The sequence below is a fragment of the Eschrichtius robustus genome, chromosome 2 (genome assembly GCF_028021215.1).
Source record: "Eschrichtius robustus isolate mEscRob2 chromosome 2, mEscRob2.pri, whole genome shotgun sequence".
NCBI classification, from domain to species: domain Eukaryota; kingdom Metazoa; phylum Chordata; class Mammalia; order Artiodactyla; family Eschrichtiidae; genus Eschrichtius; species Eschrichtius robustus.
In genome coordinates, this window is record NC_090825.1 from 57,385,774 (window position 1) to 57,405,317 (window position 19,544).

General features: G+C 37.1%; 1 protein-coding gene across 1 annotated transcript; it reads left to right on the forward strand.

Moving 5' to 3' along the window:
- Positions 1 to 13: 13 nt before the first annotated feature.
- Positions 14 to 16,076, forward strand: UTP15 (UTP15 small subunit processome component). The gene is made up of 13 exons (XM_068535502.1): positions 14 to 210; positions 3,198 to 3,366; positions 4,948 to 5,040; positions 5,160 to 5,344; positions 6,480 to 6,658; positions 7,910 to 8,035; positions 9,623 to 9,758; positions 10,523 to 10,607; positions 11,442 to 11,591; positions 12,299 to 12,400; positions 13,917 to 14,050; positions 14,221 to 14,279; positions 14,769 to 16,076. The coding sequence occupies exons 2-13, from the start codon at positions 3,277 to 3,279 to the stop codon at positions 14,987 to 14,989; spliced, it is 1,560 nt and encodes a 519-aa protein (XP_068391603.1). The 5' UTR covers positions 14 to 210; positions 3,198 to 3,276; the 3' UTR covers positions 14,990 to 16,076.
- Positions 16,077 to 19,544: the final 3,468 nt, after the last annotated feature.

The following is a 19,544-nucleotide window of genomic DNA, read 5'->3' on the forward strand; positions in this document are numbered from 1 at the left end:
GGCTGCGTGCGTCTCGGGAGTCTGCGCCATCACGTCACCTTCGTGCGACGCGTCTCGCCGTTCTGTTCGTGGCGTGTTTCGGCGGCTCCTTCAAGGATCCGCGTGACCTTCCGCATGTTCTACCGCACAGTCCGGGGAGGGGGCTGGCGGAGTCCAAGAACTTCTCCTTGAGGCCGGGGTGTCTCGGCGGACCCTCCGGACCCATCGGAGGTAGGTGAAGGGGGCTCCCAATGGGGGTGGCCCGGACTCAACATCGGGCCTTCCTTGGTATCTAGCATGCTCCTCTGGGGTTTCCCAGTCTCCGCGGAATAGCTAAACTCAGGATCCCCGCAATTTAGCTTCGACCTACATTTTCCCTCTCTATAGTCACGTCACGTCCACTCCTACTGTCCACCGTTATTAGTCCCCGGAGTAAGCCACACCCCTTTAGGCTGATCTCCATCTCTGTCTTTGCTTATGAGGTTCCCTCAGTTTGCAGTGCCCAGCCATGTTAAATGGTTTATTCGTTTTAATGTTATACTTAAAGGCCCAGCTGAAATGCACACTTTGAATCTTTCTGGCAGCCGCCAAGTTAGAGTTAAAAATCGCTTCTGAGCGCTCCGTGTTCTGTACGTTACTTCTAGCATACATTTGGTATTCTGCATTGTGATGGAGTAGTACCTGTTTTTCATTTAGTCCCAGTTTCTCAGCCTCTAACCTCTCCCTGATCATTTTCTTCCTATTCATTTTCACATCACTTGCATCCGTGCCTTTGCTTTGTCTGTCTTGCTTCCCCTCCCCTGCCTCTAATGCTGTTCCTCACTTTAATCTGGCAAACCACTGTTCCTGTGCCTCACTTTTTCCTTCTAAAGCTTTAAACGATTTCTTTCAAGGCAGAGTTATGTACTCCTTTGCCTATACAGCTGACCCTTGAACATTGCGGGGGAGGGGGAGGTTTAGGGGCCCCAACCTTCCCCTGAAGGATAACTTACAGTGGGCCCTCCATATGCGTGGTTCCTCCTTATCCAGGTTCCTCCACATCCTAGGTTCTGCTTGTGCATTCAAAAAAACGGAAATTCAGTAGTACTGTAGTACTTATTGAAAAAAATCTGCCTCTAAGTGGACCCACGCAGTTCAAACCCGTGTTGTTCAAGGGTCAGCTCTGCGGTAGTAAGGGGCGAAGGCCCACAGGCTAGATCTGGCCGAGTGTCTGTTTTGGGGTATTCAGTGAGCCAAGAATGATTTTTATAGATGAATATTTGATGATAGGAAACACTAACTTTGAACCAGAGAGAGTGAAATGTTTTCCCCCTCCTCCAAAAAGTCCCATTCCTTTCATTCATAAACAAAATACTGAACTTATCATTATTTGGGGCGGTTTCCTTAGTAAAAAAATTGGGACGTTTTTCTTTCATGCTATATAAATAACTACATAATTTCCTCCATTTTGCCTGTTGGCCTGCGAAGCTTAAAATATTTATTATTTGTCCTTTTACAGAAAAACTTCGTGGACTTGTGCTCTATAGCAGTGTTCATACAATAGACACCACCTGTGATTTTAATTTTGTTTCCCATATAACCCAGCACAATGCTTCCTTTCCTTCCACAAATATTCTTTGAGCACTTGTTTTTAATCTTTCAGATATGAAATGTTCAATTTAATGGGAAAAAGAGGTCATTAAAAATGCAGTGTGATTATGTGCATTGACAGAAATACAGAGTCTTGCAGGATTATAGAAGACAAGCCCCTGACCCAGCTTAGGAAGTGAGAGGTTTCTTGGAGGATGTGATCCTTGAGTTGAACTTTAAATGATAAATAGGAAGTAGGTAGAAAGAGGTCATTCCTGCCATAGAGGACAAATGAAGAACGACATTGAGACAAGAAAGAGCATGGTGTGTTAAGGGAATAACGAGGTGAAGCTGGAAAGGTAAGCAAGGGCAAGATCACAGAGGGCCATGTAAAGGAGCTTGCACCTTCTTTTTTGGGCAGTGTTGGGCTTTGTAGCAAAAGCCAGATTTGCATGGTAGTTAGGTAACTCTGGTGGCTATTTGGAAGGTAGGTAAGGGAGTCAGAGAGACCTTTAGATGAGAAGATGTGAATTAGAGCAGTGGAACTAGGTGGAGTGGACATGATGGAGTTCAGAAAGATTTGGGAGGTAAAATCAGCTCTTGTTAACTATTTGTATGTTAGAAGTGAGAAGGAAGGACAAGTCAAGGCTGATTCCAGATGCCAGTTACCAGCTGAAATGAAGAATATTGGAGTACATGAAGGCACTGACCATGTCTGTTTCACTCACCATTGCACCCCAGTGCCTAAAACAGTGTGTCCTACACATTATAGGTACTTCAGTGAACAGAAAACTTTTTAAATCATCGATTGCCATGTTTCATCAAAGCCTTTAAAATGTGTCACACCTATTTATTTTGGTGTTACTGATACGGTGTTTTCAGGCTTTTGGGAAAGATGAGTTGCACCACTGAATCATTCCTCTGATATAATTGACTCTCTGTTGCAACTGAATGGTTCTGGAAAGACATTTCGGCCTAGTTACATGTCAGTTAAAGTTTTAATTTTTATTGTGTCACTTTAATTTAGAATTTAATTTCAGAATTGCTTTATTCTTGTTTCCTTTCTTACTGTTTAAACCTTTTAAAATTAACTTAATTTTAAGCTTCTACATCAGAATATTAGATTTTTATTTTAAGCTTTTAAATTTTAATCTTCTGCATTAGAATATTAGCTTTGTTTTCTTTTCTTCTTGGCAATTTTAGGCTTTCAGGAAGTCAGGTCCCTAGATTATGTTCTTATAGATTAAATGTCGTTTTAAGTTTAATTTCGGGGAACATTTGTATTTGCAGTTTCACCTTAACGTTTTCTGTTGTCAATAAGTGAACATTCTAAGCCAGTGTGTTTCTCTCTGCTTTGGCTACTGGATGGCCGAACCAGATTTATTCCCAGGTGTTGTAAGTTGGTCAGTTAGGTGTGGGAACATTTGTGTATAGCCTCTGCCTATAGCTGAGTAGATAGTACACTATGGTAGCCCTATCTGTATTCTTCCTGCTTCCTATAGATTGTCCCTTCTGTATTAAAATTAAGTGGTTTCTGATCACTAATCTATAAGCTACCACACAGCTTTTTGAAAAGATGCAGAGTGAAAATCATAACTATATACAGGTTTATGAATAATAATGTGTTTATAAAATGTTTTCTTTTTCAGACGTGAGGCAGAGTCGCTTTATTTCTAACACCAATTTCAAACTATTTACCCTTGGATAACAGTGCAATTATATGAAAGTATGGCTGGGTATAAGCCTGTAGCGATCCAGGCATATCCTGTACTTGGTGAAAAAATCACCCAAGATACACTGTACTGGAACAACTATAAGGTAAGTATAGACAAAATTAAGGGAGGGAGGTGTTTTACATTTATGCCAATTTCTTCAGCATATGTTATACTTTGGATATGCTAATAGAGAACTAATAACTAAAAATAATCTATCAGCAGCTTATAGTTTGGGTGGAAAATTTGATATCTGATATTTTTTTCTTGGAGTTATATAAAAATCCATATTCCTTAATCAGTTTAATCATACAAGTATCTAGCACAGAATGGATGATTAATCAATGCCAAATGAATTAAATTTTAGAATTTGAATCTCATGAAAGAAGGGTTTTTTTTTCATTTTTCTTAATCTAAGGAAGAAGAGATGCAAAATTAATTCTTCTAGAATATATGTAAAGGCTAACAAATGATTTTTTTTAAAAAGCTGAACAACTAAACAGAAAAATGGAAAAAGATTGGGACTGGGAAGGTTATAGAAAAAGAAGTTTAAGTGGCCAATAAATATATTAAAAGAGCTTCAGCTTCACTCATAATTGAAGAAGTGCAAATTAAAACAATAATTGGATTTTGGATAATAATTTGTTGGATAATAAAATTATTGGATAATAATTTGGATACTTTTTCATCTTATATTGGCACAAATGAAAAATTTTGATCATCGTTGCTACTTGAGGGAGGGAAATTGGTGCAGACTTTATGGAGGGCAATTCTGGCATTATCTATTATGATAAAAATACCTTTTGGTCTTGTAAGTTCCACAGCTTGGAACTTACTCAATGAATATACTCTCCAGAATTTGTGTATAAAGATGTTCATTGAAGTGTTATTTGTAATATTAGAAATCTCAGGGACTTCCCTGGTGGCACAGTGGTTAAGAATCCGCCTGCCTGCCAATGCAGGGGACACAGGTTCGAGCCCTGGTCCGGGAAGATGCCACATGCCGCGGAGCAACTAAGCCCGTGCGCTACAACTACTGAAGCCCACACGCCTAGAGCCCGTGCTCCGCAACAAGAGAGGCCACTGCAATGAGAAGCCCATGCACCGCAACGAAGAGTAGCCCCGCTCGCCGCAACTAGAGAAAGCCCGCGCGCAGCAACGGAGACCCAACGCAGCCAAAAATAAATAAATAAATAAATTTATATAAAAAAAGAAATCTCAGAAAAACCTGTTTGTTAGTAGTGAACTGGTAAATTAAATTATGATGAATCTTATAATGGATGATAAAGCTGTTGCTCTTATGCAAAGTTACTAGCTAAGGTGTTAATAAGTGAAAAAAAGGCAAGGTGCAGAACAACCTGTGTGGTATGATCTTTGTGCCAGTTAAAAAATACATGGTTAAATATATGCTGGTTTAGGCATAACTTTTTCCCAGTAATAATCACAGAAAACTCCACAGCTAAAGAGAAAAAGTGGGGTGTGGCTTTTCAACCATATATTTATTTACTTTAATGGCCACAGAGATTGTCTAGGTGATGGGATTTGGATCTTTTTTGCTTTCTTCATACTTCTCTATTAAATACAACCTAGTTACTAAGAACAAAAAGAAATTGTCAATAAGAAATTATATGCTTAAATATGTCTTACCAGTTGTAACTTTGTTAATACACTATTATTTTTCATTAAGACCCCTGTTCAGATCAAGGAGTTTGGTGCAGTGTCAAAAGTAGACTTTTCTCCACAGCCTCCGTATAATTATGCTGTTACAGCTTCTTCAAGGGTAAATATAATTTTTGTTTTCCTTTTATGTAGTTTATATTTACTACTGGTCTTGAGCCATCTAGTAAAATACTGTTTTTGTTTTTGTTTTTTAATACTGTGTTTTTTATCTTCTTGTAGATTCACATTTATGGCCGATACTCCCAAGAACCTGTAAAAACCTTTTCACGATTTAAAGACACAGCATACTGCGCTACTTTTCGGCAGGATGGTAGACTGCTTGTGGCTGGCAGTGAAGATGGTGGCATTCAGCTTTTTGATATAAGTGGGAGGGCTCCCCTCAGGCAGTTTGAAGGCCATACGAAGTAAGAGACAGTTGTTTTGTTTTAATTTATTTTTTATTGAGCTATAATTAACATACGTTATATTAGTTTCAGGTGTACAACATAATAATTCACTATTTGTATATATTGTGAAATGATCACCATGATAAATTGAGTTAACATCTGTCACCATACAGTTACAGATAGTTGGTTTTTATGTGTTTTTGTTTTGTATTATTGTAAGCTCTACTGGTTTTACAGGCTTTGAAAAAAACAGAGTTCTGTGAAGATTATGTACCGTCACGGACTTTATTTTCTGGTTGTTCTAAGACAGTGCTTAACTTGGTTCAGTCCTATGGTCCAGTTTGATGGGGCTTATGAATTTCCTAGAATTGTATATGACATTTTAAGGAAATGTGTGGTTATCTATGGAGATGTCCTGTAGCTTTCATTAACTTCTCAGTGAGTTCTGTGACCCCATTTAGGTTATAAACTGCTGATCTAAAGGCAACCTCACAACTATTAATGAGAACTCTAAAGGCTTGGACTATATTAGAGGTTGTTATTTTGAAATCAAGTTGGAAGGTGGATTTTTTCTACTTGGATTTGGTGTTTTGCCCCTTTATAAATTAAATGGCCAAGGACAGGTTTATCTCTTTCAGGATTACCAATGTCGTCGCTGAAATTTGCTATTGATTTTAAATCTCAAAAGTGTTTTTTATATTATCAGGATAGTCTTAGTCCATCAGTGAAACATTTTAAATATAACAAGTTCACTTAATATGATCCTACTTAGTGGCAAGTGTCCTTAGAATTTTTTAAGAACTACCCATTTTGAAATTTTTCAAACTAAAGTACCTTTGTGCCAACATTTAGAACATTTACTTTCTGTTGAGGTGCTAAGTAGAAATGTTAACTTATTAGAAAATATAATTTTAAGGCTACTGTTTAATATTCTTATTAACTTCATAGTACTAGGGGTATATAAATTTTAAATTGGCTTGGGGACAAATACCTGTTTTAAAGATTTTCTTATTTTCTCATGATTTCTCCTTACAATTACTCACTGAAACTGAGCTGCTTTTTTTGTTATTTTGGGAAGAGGGGTGTTTGATGTCAGAAGGTGCCAGAAATAATTTTTCCTTGCTTTTTAATATACTAATCCTTGATCTTTCAGAGCAGTTCATACAGTAGATTTTACAGCTGACAAATATCATGTGGTCTCTGGGGCTGATGATTATACAGTTAAATTATGGGATATTCCAAACTCCAAAGAAATTCTGACATTCAAAGAACATTCTGATTATGTGAGGTGTGGATGTGCTAGCAAACTGAACCCAGATCTCTTTGTAACAGGTTGGTGAAATCTTTTTCTTCCCTCCTGAAGTTGGTAATTTTATTGATATACCTTAATATTGCTTTGGGACTCTTTTGAGATAGAGGAGTTTTGTTTTTTGTTTTTTAAACATCTTTATTGGAGTATAATTGCTTTATAATGGTGTGTTAGCTTCTGCTGTATAACAAAGTGAATCAGCTATACATATTCATATATTCCCATTTCTCCTCCCTCTTGCGTCTCCCTGCCACCCTCCCTATCCCACCCCTCTAGGTGGTCACAAAGCACCGAGCTGATCTCCCTATGCTATGCAGCTGCTTCCCACTAGCTATTTTACATTTGGTAGTGTATATATGTCCATGCCACTCTCTCACTTCGTCCCAGCTTACCCTGGGATAGAGGAGTTTTAAAAAGTTGTATAAAAAAATATGTCTCTGTTTATCCAATTGTTTTATTTTCTTTTTCTTTTGGGAATTTTTTTTTTTTTTTTATGAAATAAGCTTTTTTATTTTAAGTTTATGACTCAGACTTAAGGCAAGGTTTTTTTTTTGCTTTGTTTTTTGTTTTTTGGCTGCATTGGGTCTTCGTTGCTGCGGGCCAGCTTTCTCTAGTTGCAGCGAGCGGGGGCTACTCTTCGTTGCGATGCGCGGGCTTCTCACTGCGGTGGCCTCTCGTTGCAGAGCACAGGCACTGGGCATGCGGGCTTCAGTAGTTGTGGCACACAGGCTCAGTAGTGGCTTGTGGGCTCTAGAGTGCAGGCTCAGTAGTTGTGGTGCATGGGCTTAGTTGCTCCACGGCATGTGGGATCTTCCTGGACCAGAGATTGAACCCGTGTCCCCTGCATTGGCAGGCGGATTCTTAACCACTGCGCCACCAGGGAAGTCCCTGGGGATTGTTCTTATCATCCTCCAGATGTGTTTGGAAACATCTGTACTCTGGTTTTCACAGGTTCTCCAGCAGCCAAGAAACAGAGATAATGCAGTTCAGTCTTAATGGGTGCCTGTGCAAAGATTCCCAGGCGACTCAGTAGTGACAGTAGTCTGAAGATAGGAATCCATTTAAGTTTCTGTGTAGGTTAGTGCTTTAGAAACAGTCAGTGGTACCAGAGGGTTTGGAAGTACTGTGTCTTCATGAGTATACATATGGCTTTTTAAAATTTCATCTATGCTTCTTCTCCCTTTAAAGTTTATGTTTGATTATGCACACACACACGTATAATTTTTGTTATTTTGAGTAGTGAAACTCACGTAGTACAAAAATTGACATTTTAGGGTCATATGATCACACTGTGAAGATGTTTGATGCACGAACAAACCAGAGTGTTACCTCTGTTGAGCATGGGCAGCCAGTGGAGAGTGTCCTGCTTTTTCCCTCTGGAGGTCTTCTGGTATCAGCAGGTATTTCTTTTAAAAATTGCTTTCACCAATATTGTTCGTCTTGAGTCAGATATTTCTTTATTAGTTACTCTTTATAATTTATCAGTGTGCACTTGAAATGCGTGGCTCAGTTTTTGCTCAGACAGTTGATAAGTGGGACAGGCAAGCAATTTTCATTTATTGAGTAGCTAATATGAGCCAGGCACTGTGCTATTATAAATGTATTATCTCCAGTCCCCTAGGTGAGCCTACAAGATAGTTTTCCCTCTATTTTGCAAAAGAAAATAAATAAAAGTTTTAAGTAATTTGTCCAACACAAAGTGGTTAAGTGGCAGATCTGAAATCTCAGAACTTGAGAGCCTTCATTGTGTACTTAATCTAAAAATCCAGGTCGTACTCCTGCTGTTGTTCCTACGTGTGGCAGCTTTTGAAAACACAGGTCCTTTGAGATCTAGAATCAGGCTTGTCTCTTTTTATGTGACTCTTGATTGAAAAGGCCTTACCCAGCAAATAGCTAATGGTGCTGGAGGAGAAGATAATGTGGAGTCAAAGGGGCCTTGATACATTTTTTATCAAGTTGGAACTGAGGTGCATTTAAAAAATTATAATGGAAGAAGTAAATTGTCTTTTTTCATTTGTTAAGTCAAAATTAATGTGTTGACATTAGAAGAATACGTAGGTAGTGTGTAGCTTTGTTTTGTTTTGTTTTTTGCTTAATTCTAAAATCCAAATAGAGGTTATCCTGTTTTATACTCTTTTCCCCAGTACCTATTTGATTTCAAAGTAAGTTGATAATATTGTCAGAGTTACCTATTTTTCTTGCTGTTATTTTGAGAAATGGAAGTACATACAAGTTGAACAGGGAGAGTGGATGCCTGTATGCTAATCTCCGTCCTGTCAGTAGCTAATTGTGTGGCCTTGGGCAATCCTTTAACCAATATAGACCTTGAAAATGAGAGGTTGGGCTAGATCAGTGGTTTCAAACTGTGATCTCTCTCATGAGCTGCTACATGTGGGGAGACAGGGACTGTAAATTGGGTTCCAGGCCCTTTTACATAGTCAGGATAAGTAAGAACTTCGTCCCCTCCCACCCCCAGCCCCCCAGCCTCTTTTTCCATTTTACCTACTAGACTTTTGCTTAATATTTCATTGAAAGAAAAGATGCCATAATAAAAAAATTCTTTTTAAACCCCTGGATTAAACTGCCTTTAAAGATGCTTCCAATTCTTAGAGTAAAAGTTATAGAGTTTTTCAGTTTTGTTGGGATTCACAGAATTTTTAGGAAATGAAATCTATGTTATTCTTTTCCATGGTTATACAGAATTCCTTTTGAAGAATGATTTTGTTTAAATTTTGTTAAAATAAAATCTTTCTTGATTATACGTCTTATTTTGCCAGGTAGTTCTGTGTACTTTACACATATGAAATTATTTAATCATCATAACAGGTTTTTGTGAGGTAGGAACTGTTACCAGGTAAATAGTAGACCCAGCACTGAACCCAGGCAGTCTGGCTCTGGAATCCCTCCACTACGTACTGTGGAGTGTCCAGTGAAGAGTGCTTTTCAGATCTTTTCATAATCAAACTAATGATTATTTCTTTTTATAGGAGGTCGTTATGTTAAAGTCTGGGACATGCTAAAAGGAGGACAGTTGCTAGTGTCTTTGAAAAATCATCATAAAACTGTGACGTGCTTATGTCTGAGCAGCTCTGGACAGAGGTTACTTTCTGGCTCACTGGATAGGTTAGCATTTTAATTTTCCTTCTGGTCATTCTTAATGTACACATGTTTATTGCTTGAGGAAATGAGTTATTTCTGCAGTATTAGTGATAGTATACATATTTTAAAAGCTAGAAAATATTTCTAATACAGAGGAACTTACTATGTAAATATATAGCAAATTCTCTGCAATGGTGTTACTAGGCAATTTGGGACTTGAGTTTTAGATGTGTCCCTCAAAAGCTAGGTGTAAGTTGGCTCTATTCATAGTAGTTCTCAACCCAGAGTGATTTTTGTCCTCCAGGGGACTATTTGGCACTATCTGTGGACATTTTTGGTTGTTGTCACAACTTGGGGGTGGAGTGCTGTTGGTATGCAGTGAGTAGAGGCCAAGGATGGTGCTAAACATCTTGCGGTGCACAGAACAGCCACCATTACAAAGAATTATCCTGCCCGAAATGTCGATAATGCTGAATGAAGTTGAGAAACCCTGCTCTTTCCGATGAACATTCATGATGCTTTTTCTTTACTTTCAAGTTTCATTTTCAGGAGACAGTGGTCTATCCTTCTGGTGGCTGGTTGAAGTCTTTATGCAAACATAACAATAAACAGTTCATTTTTAAAAGAGATCCAGTGATGAATTAGTTTGTAACTAATACTATTAATCATTGTTTTTCTTCATTGTTGTATAAGTTTTAATATTCATATATAGAGTTTCAAAAAATAGACATTTTACCTTTTATGCTCATTTCCAAGATGATTTGTGACAACGCTTTCTTTTTCATTAGGAAGGTGAAAGTATATAGCACAACTTCCTACAAAGTAGTCCACAGTTTTGATTATGCAGCTTCAATTTTGAGTCTTGCACTTGCAGTAAGTACTTTTAGCTCTTTTTAAAGCTTTCACTAACCTTGCCTGTTAAATGAAACTAAAATGGAATATTAGGGTTTATCTTTGTATTTGAATAAGTATTATTTTCTTTTCACCACATTAGATAATTGCTAGAACATGTAACTTGTCTCAGTAACTAGGCATGAATTCAGATTTAGGTCCCACTCAGTGCATAGCTTGAAACCAACTACAGTATTGTAGGCATTGTTAACACTAGGACAGGACCTGGAAAGCAGATAAATCTTTCTTCAGTACATTTACCCCAAGGGTTAAATACTCCAGAAAGTCAAGTCGGCTCTCTGAACAAAAAAAAAAAGAGAATAGGGGTAACACAATGAAATGTCTCCTTTTCTTTGTTAACTGCTCCTTCTGGAATGTTCATTGTCAAGTTTCATGAGCCATTGAGGAGGAATAGATTTGAATACATTATATAGAAATTGGGAGGGGAAAAGTTATTACAAAATATTTTCTTGACAAGATTGTGGAAAGTCATGCTACCACATCATTCTTTTTCTAGGAAGAGGATGTGGGAAAAAAATTATTTTGAAAGTTTCTTAAGATACCATTAACTGTGTATTATTATACAAACTGCCAGTGATAATTTCCAAGTATAATTAAAAGTTCTGTCAATATAATAGTATCTTGGAGGAAAAAAATGATTTTATTCTAACTTTTTGTTAGAGTATCTATATCTGAGTGGAACTCTTGTTGAAAGTATGGATAAGTGGCAAACACATTATAAATGGTATTTTGAAGAAAAAGTAAGATGAATTATGAGTTAGGAATATACTAACTTATTTTTCTAATTGCTGTTAGCATGAAGATGAGACAATAGTTGTAGGAATGACCAATGGAATACTGAGTGTTAAACATCGGAAATCTGAAGCAAAGAAGGATTCTCTTCCCAGGAGAAGAAGGCCTGCATATCGAACTTTTATTAAAGGAAAAAATTATATGAAACAACAGGTATTTATATATTTTGTGTAATTTTTTTTAAAGGTGAAATTTGTTAGAGTATCCAACTTCATCCCTGCACATTACTGAAAAGTGTGGTTCACATGGCATTTAGCTTCATTTTGCTTTTCTCTACCTCAGATTTATCTCCACATTGCTAGATTGGGGACATTAAATTAATAAGTAATGGGAAATAAGAACTGTACTTCTTAATGCCCTGAATCCTAACAATGCTATGGTGCTCAGAAAAGTGTCTTTCACACACTGTCTGATTTGATCTTGTAAACAACCCTGAAAAAGAGTAGAGCCAATAATATCTCCATTTGGCATCTGAAGATGGAGAAGATGGAGATATAAGGAAGTTGTGTTGACCCAGGATTTCTTTACTGGGACTAGATGGCAGTTTCTCTGATTCTTGTTTTCTCTTTCTGCTGAATCACTGCTTGCTATGTAAAGAGAATTACAGTGAGTAATGTTTGCCCAGAACGGAGGTATTGTGTATGTATCGTAAGTTAAAATCATAGGACACTAAGAACACAGTGATGTGGCAGATTATTCCATTTTCATTTAATCGACAATATGGACTTATGACCATTTTTTATGATACAGTTCAAGGACACCACAGAACTATGAAAAAATACCACTATGAAGAAGTTTATTTTGAATGAAGCTCTAAATGGATATTTGATTTTTCTCTGTAAATTTACTTTTCAATGCAGGATGACATTTTGATCAACAGGCCATCAAAGAAACACCTAGAATTGTATGACAGGGATCTGAAAAACTTCCGGATCTCTAAGGCACTTGACAGAGTCCTTGAGGTGAGTGAGGAATGTGTGTGTGTGTGTGTATTTTTTTTTTTTTAATTTTAATTTTAATTTATTTATACTCTTTCTGCTTCAAAAAAGTGGATGTAATTTGTGACACACACATATAAATAGGTTGCTAAAATCATATTGAATATGAATACCCATACTATAGAAAGATGCAGAATCTTAGGCTATGAATATATACTAGAGTTGAACATAAATGTATATTCCAATTTCCTAGAAGCAAGGTAAAAAGGATAATGGATTGAATTTCATAATTGTTATTATCAGATAAAGGAAACATATAAATCTATATTTTAGAAAAAATACACAAAGTTTTTTTTCACACTATAGTACAGAAATATATCATGAGTTGTTTTTAGTTGGAACACTAAGAAAAATATAGGAATCATGTGATAGTCTTTATGTCATTAGAAGATGCAGAAATATTCTCAAGCATAGGATTATGTATTAACCCTCTGTAAAAGCCAAAGACATAATAATAAATGCCCACAACTTCTATAGTGTCATTTCGCAAATAGGTAACCAAATACAATTCAAGTAAGAATTCACTTATAATAGGATAGAGCTAAAAACCAATTTAGAGCAATGATGGTTAACTTGGTCCATAGATTTCTTCTCTCAAATACCAGTTGTGTCAACTGAGATTTAATAAGGGCTGGAAGGTAATCAATTTTATTTTATTTATTTATTTATTTTTTAAACATCTTTATTGGAGTATAATTGCTTTAAAATGGTGTGTTAGTTTCTGCTTTATAACAAAGTGAATCAGCTATATGTATACATATATCCCCATATCTCCTCCCTCTTGCGTCTCCCTCCCACCCTCCCTGTCCCACCCCTCTAGGTGGTCACAGAGCACCGACCTGATCTCCCTATGCTATGTGGTTGCTTCCCACTAGCTATCAATTTTACATTTGGTAATGTATATATGTCCATGCCACTCTCTCACTTTGTCCCAGCTTACCCTTCCCCCTACCTGTGTCCTCAAGTCCATTCTCTATGTCTGCGTCTTTATTCCTGTCCTGCCCCTAGGTTCTTTAGAACCATTTTTTTTTTTTAGATTCCATATATAGCTGTTAGCATATGGTATTTGTTTTTCTCTTTCTGACTTTCTTCACTCTGTATGACAGACTCTGGGTCCATCCGCCTCACTACAGATTGTGTGTGTATTTTTTATTAAGACTTTTTTTTAAAGCAGTTCTAGGTTCACAGCACAGTTGAGGGGAAGGTACAGAGAGTTCCCATATACTACCTGCCCCACACATGCATAGCCTCCCCCCTTATCAACATCCCCACCAGAGTGGTGCATTTGTTACAACTGATGTATCTACAAGGAGCTTATTTTTAAAAGAATCATTTTGTTTCTTGCCTTGTCCATTACCATGACTCAAAACTGGGAAGAAAAAAACCTGTTTAAATTTGGTAATTGTTAGTGAGTTCCAAGACTATGATTTTTTTCTTGTACTGTCTTGTCTGCTCATGTTGACTCTGAAAAATTTTCTAGCCCAGTTGTGCAATAAAGACACCTGAGATTACAGTTTCCATCATAAAGGAGCTAAATCGAAGAGGAGTCCTTGCAAATGCCCTTGCAGGTCGAGATGAAAAGGAAATCAGTCGTGTTCTTAATTTTTTGATAAGGTATGTTTTATGTCTATGAAGCGCATGTATTTTGCATCTGAAATTTTATCTCCAAATTTACTTTTAGTTTGAGCTTTGTAAAGAACTGAGAGAACAGTTTAGTAAATCTATTTTAAGGATTTTTTTTTTAAAGTTTGCAGGTTTCAGTAAACAGAATTTTTGCTTTGTAGGAATCTGTCCCAGCCAAGATTTGCCCCTGTTTTGATTAATGCTGCCGAAATAATTATTGGTAAGTAGTTGTTAAAACCTGAAAAATTGTAGCATACTTGCAGAAGTAGAGACGTCAAATAATGAAATCAAATAGATTGATATACCTTGTCTTTATCAGTTCTCCAGTGAAGACTTCATGGAGAAAACAAACAATAGTAGTAAATCAGTGCATTTTAAAGTGGGAGTAAAATGTTTACAATGGATTGGCTTTCAGTTGCTGGCACCAGGGTTATTATAATTTAAAAAGTTTTTTCCTTAAGTACCTCCAATGACCATGACTAATTTTTAATGGGAAAATGAAAATAAGTTAGAACCTCAACACTGTACCTTCTTTAATTATTTCTTTTTGAAATACGTTTTTCAGATGGATTGTTTACTTTATGTAAAATAAGTACAGATTTTCAATGTCTTTTATATTTAATATTTTTGTACTTTTTCTAAATATTGCTGTTCATGTATTGTTTAGAAAGATGTTTCTAGTAAATGTGTTTCCTCTCTCTCTTTCTAGATATATATCTACCTGTGATTGGTCAGTCACCTGTAGTTGATAAAAAGTTTTTGTTACTTCAAGGACTTGTAGAAAAAGAGATTGATTACCAAAGAGAACTACTAGAAACCTTGGGGATGATGGATATGCTTTTTGCTACCATGACAAGGAAAGAAAGCACTTCTTTGTTGCAGCATAATACATCTGATGGATTTCTAGAGAACAAGAAGATTGAATCATAGTGTGCGCTTAACAGGACACATAAGAACTCCTAACTTGGAATAGATTTGATGCTGTTAACTACTGGGAAGAGAATCTCTTTGATACATTTAAAAAAACTATTTACAGAAGCAGTTTTATGGAAGAGACTGGAATAACTATGCTTGGGAAATAAGAACCTGTTTTTAAACATGGTTTTCCATGTGCTATTTTAAATTATCTCATGGCATCTTCAGCTGGAAGATCTTCTCAGTTGTTTTGGTCATAGTGTATGTCCATCTTGGACAAGTTGACGTTAATTTTAATACAGCAGAGTTCTGTTTCAGCAACTATTTCAACCGTCTCCAAGCATTCAGAACTCTGGAGACGGTTTCAACTAGGAATCCTGCCAAAGGAACAGGGCTTTATTTTTCCCTTCTATCCTGGAAAAACAACAGCAACAAAACAAATGGCAACGACAAATAAATTCTTTCTTCACTCTAATCGGTGCACTTGGGATTCCCAAGCCCCAGCTGAGTTTGCCTCCCTCTCCTTGATGTCATCACTTATCCCAGGTCACATGTTCCACCTAGCTGGTAATTGGACTGTATCTGTTCCAAGTGTGGCAAATTAGTGGCCAACTCTGAATAATTGACCCCAGTTTGACCTGTATTCAGAGAGTGTGATGAGGCAGATTTGAATACTAAAAACTGTGCTCACCAGCCCATGTTTCTTTTTCTTTCTGTAATCTTGACTGTGCTTCTCAGAACAAGGTCTGCAGGTAGGCCTTACAGACCATGTTTTTCCTCTTCCCCGAATATGCAGCCTTTCTACCAGCTTTTCAACTTGCTTCAGGTCAGCGGAATGATAACATTTGCCATGTCTCTTGTGATTAGTAGCCTTTCAGCGTTTTTTATACATATTGATATATTTGGAGCTTATCTTGTAGCTACCTACCTCTGAAAACCATTTGATCTGTGTTTAGGTTTTTTTTTTTTTCCCCCTCTATTCTTGACGTCATTTTGTGTTTCAGAACCCCAAGCCAGAGTAGCTTGTTTTGGAAAATACTTGTGTTTTTTAAAAAAAGTTCAATGTAAATCACATTTTTTTTATAAAGAAATTCATATTTTCTTCTTGGCTTTCTGAGATGTATCAATTCCTGATGGATAGTCACTGGCTGCTCATTCCTAGCACACTGATTTTACACTTGCTACCTTTTCCACCTTCCCCCAGTTCCTTAAGTAGTTAATTATCTGTAAGGAAATGTCTTAGGCGAGAAGAATTCTTAGTTAAAGGAAGATTTTGTAATTGCAGTCTCCTCTTAAAATTTCAGTTCTGTGAATTCAGATATATTTTTTTAAAGCAGAAAAAAATATTCCTATGTTCTGATAAGGACATATGCTCAAACAGAGGGTCTGGTTTCCCCTTCATGAATTGATTTAAGCAATCATGAAGCCCAGTGGCTTATAAGAAACCAGGAGTTTGCTCCCCTGAGTAATTATGAGATTAGTCAAGGTTAGAAACTGTCTTCATGTTAAGAAGGGTTAATTTATTTAAATAAATTTAAAGCTTTTAAAAAAACTTAACTTCATAAATATGCTGATATTGGTTACTATCAATAGTTAAGAATGAAAGGTTGAAATTCTACCAAAAAACTAGCTGCCATCAACTGTCACATGTGACAAGGGTTTTCCCATACATTATTTTATTAGATTCTCACCACAACCATCCAAGGTTGGTATTCTCGTTTATCGTTGAATTTACTACAGTAGTTAATTCAGCCTTGAATTCCCCCAAGCTTGAGTTCCTCATGCCAGCACCCTGAACTGGCCTGCCTGCTGGGGCCCAAACCACTCATTCCCTGTAACAAAACTCACAGAGTGCTGCCGTTTTTAGATGAGATGGGTAACGATTACAAATTTTCAAAAAGGTTAGGAAACAATTCCCATAGCCATCAATACTTCAGTGTTAAGTTCAGGAGTAGTTTTTTATAGTCGTTGGGACGAACTGTAGTATTTGCTATTTGAGGTAGTAGTGGAACATAATTGGCGTATTACAGTATGTAACACTGGCCTTCGTTTCCAACTTAAAATGCCTAACAGATTTTTAGACTTGTCAATTTTAGTTGAAATGTATTTTAAGATCTTACAAAGCCTGCAGAAATCCTGAAATATGTCAGAGAACTTAGTCACTGTACATTTAATTCATTATATTTATAAGAGTTAAGTACTTGGGAAGGTTTTGCTTGTTGGGTCAAGCATATGGAGTGCTATTGACAAAATATCTTAAAAGTATAAATGCTGTGAAACTGTTCAAAGGACTTTGGGTTGTAAATGGGATTGTTTAAAGAAATTTAGTCTGTTCAACTTAAATCAACCATCAAACGTTAATTAAAAGCCCCATTTAAAATGATTATTAAAATACAGTAGTTTATTGAATGGAATGACAGACTGTATGCTGGTGGGGATAATCCCTCTATAGAGGTGGGGAGACTGATGATTAGAGTAGAGAGGGGGGGCCAATTGCTGGAGCAGTGTCCTTGGAAGGGGGCGTGGGGCTGAGCGCCCAAATGGAATGGTTGGCTTACACAGCGAATGAATAGTTTGGGCATAGTTCAAGAGGGAAGGCAGAAGATACGGCACAGATGTAATCAGGTGCGTAGCTGTGGTGCTGGGGGTGTGTGGAAGTTCTTTACTAAGTTCCTTTATGGGAAAAAACAACCAACTGAAACAGGTTGGAGAAGGAGGAGTTCAGAGGTTAGAGAGTTTGAGGAGAGAACAGAAAATAAGTACTTCCAGGGAGGTCAAGGGCTCGTACTCTGGAGCCCTCTGCCTGGGTTTGAATCTTGGCTCAGCCACTTGCTAGCTGTGTTCCTTTGGTCAAGTTATTTTACCATTCTGCATTTCATTTTCTTCATCTGTTAATCAGACAGACAAAGTCACAAAAGGTGCTTGTGAGAATTGAGTTAATCCCTGTAAAAGTAGCCTAGAATATTTCTGTTCACTGTTATTGTTGGGGGGATGGATGGACTAGAAAAGGAAGTAGCATTACCAGGCAGCACTAAGGCCCGCATGAGGTTAGAGCCATGGGCTTAAAGCGGACTGTAGCTCACCATTAGTCCACGAGGTGGCAGTACTACTTCAAAAACCATGAGAAACCCGCTTTTCCCACGGCCCTTTCTCTGAATCAGTTTGGTGTTGCTAAGTCGTAAGGTGAGTTCTCTCACAAAACAACCAAGATATTTGGTTATTTTAATGTTGACACAGTGGGTTCAAAAGTCATTGATAATTATTATTAGATGCTAGCCAGAAATACGGAAATAAAATCTCACCAACGACCGTTTTGAATTAAAGATTAAACTTTTCAACATTGTAGAATAATGGAAAGAACATGAGCTTTGTGTTCCTGGGTAAGTCCCAGCTGCCCTGGGCCTCAGCTTGCATATCTGTTAAATGGGGCTAATATCACTTCCTTTGCAGGATTGTTGTGAGGATAAATGCAATGATATACGAAAGTGTCTTACCTGCTTTACTGTGTTTTTCACATGTTTGTGATTATGGAAAATCTACTTGCCCTGCACTATTTGGGAACTTTTTCTTAGCTTCTCTGATTATTAACATCATTTGGATCATTTAAGGGTTGAGTTGAAGTTTTCTATTATACTAGTATAAAGGATGTTTTTAAAATAAATTAATTGCATACACTATTAAATAAGGGGTGTAACTGATTTGAGAGAGACTGCTTACAAGCATTTTGAAAGTAAATGGTATGATTTGCATTAGGTACAAATAAGACAGTAACCCCTTATTCATGAAAACAAGATGTGAGTTCCCATTGGATCATTAGTGTTATAGTAGAAATTTTAAGCAGAATTATGTCTTTAAACACATATATTAATGCAGACTTTCCTTTATTCAAATTAACTATATTAGCTGTGACTGTGTGATGGCTGTATTGACCAAAAGGTTGAAAATCTGAACTGTGTTAATTTAATGAGGGTTGGTAATTTTTCTATAAACATTACTATAAAACACTGAACTCATAAGATTTTTAAAATTTTTTTATTTTTGTTTATTTATTTATTTTTGGTTGCATTGGGTCTTCGTTGCTGCGTGCAGACTTTCTCTAGTTGTGTCGAGCAGGGGTTACTCTTCATTGCGGATTGTGGGCTTCTCATGGTGGTGGCTTCTCTTGTTGTGGAGCACGGGCTCTAGAGTGCACGGGCTTCAGTAGTTGTGGCACACAGGCTCAGTAGTTGTGGCTCATGGGCTCTAGAGCACAGGCTCAGTAGTTGTGGCACACGGGCTTAGTTGCTCCAACGCACGTGGGATCTTCCCAGACCAGGGCTTAAACCCGTGTCCCCTGCATTGGCAGGCGGATTCTTAACTACTGTGCCACCAGGGAAGTCCCTCTCATATAAGATTTTTTTCAAGGTTTTTTCTTAACTGAGATATAATTGACATTATATTAGTTTCAGGTGCACTAACAGATAGAGGCTTGACAAAGTGTTACCGATTAAAAAAAAAAACCAAAAACCGAAACAACTCAAGTCAAAAGCAGTTTCCTCATAGGAAACAAGTGGGAAGCAGTAGTCAGATT

Bases quoted from the DNA above. Each gene is read 5' to 3' on its own strand.
- UTP15 (XM_068535502.1), top strand. From the start codon at position 3,277: ATGGCTGGGTATAAGCCTGTAGCGATCCAGGCATATCCTGTACTTGGT. The intron at 6,659-7,909 runs GTTGGTGAAATC...TTGACATTTTAG, and splicing joins CCCAGATCTCTTTGTAACAG to GGTCATATGATCACACTGTG. The intron at 10,608-11,441 runs GTAAGTACTTTT...AATTGCTGTTAG, and splicing joins TTTTGAGTCTTGCACTTGCA to CATGAAGATGAGACAATAGT.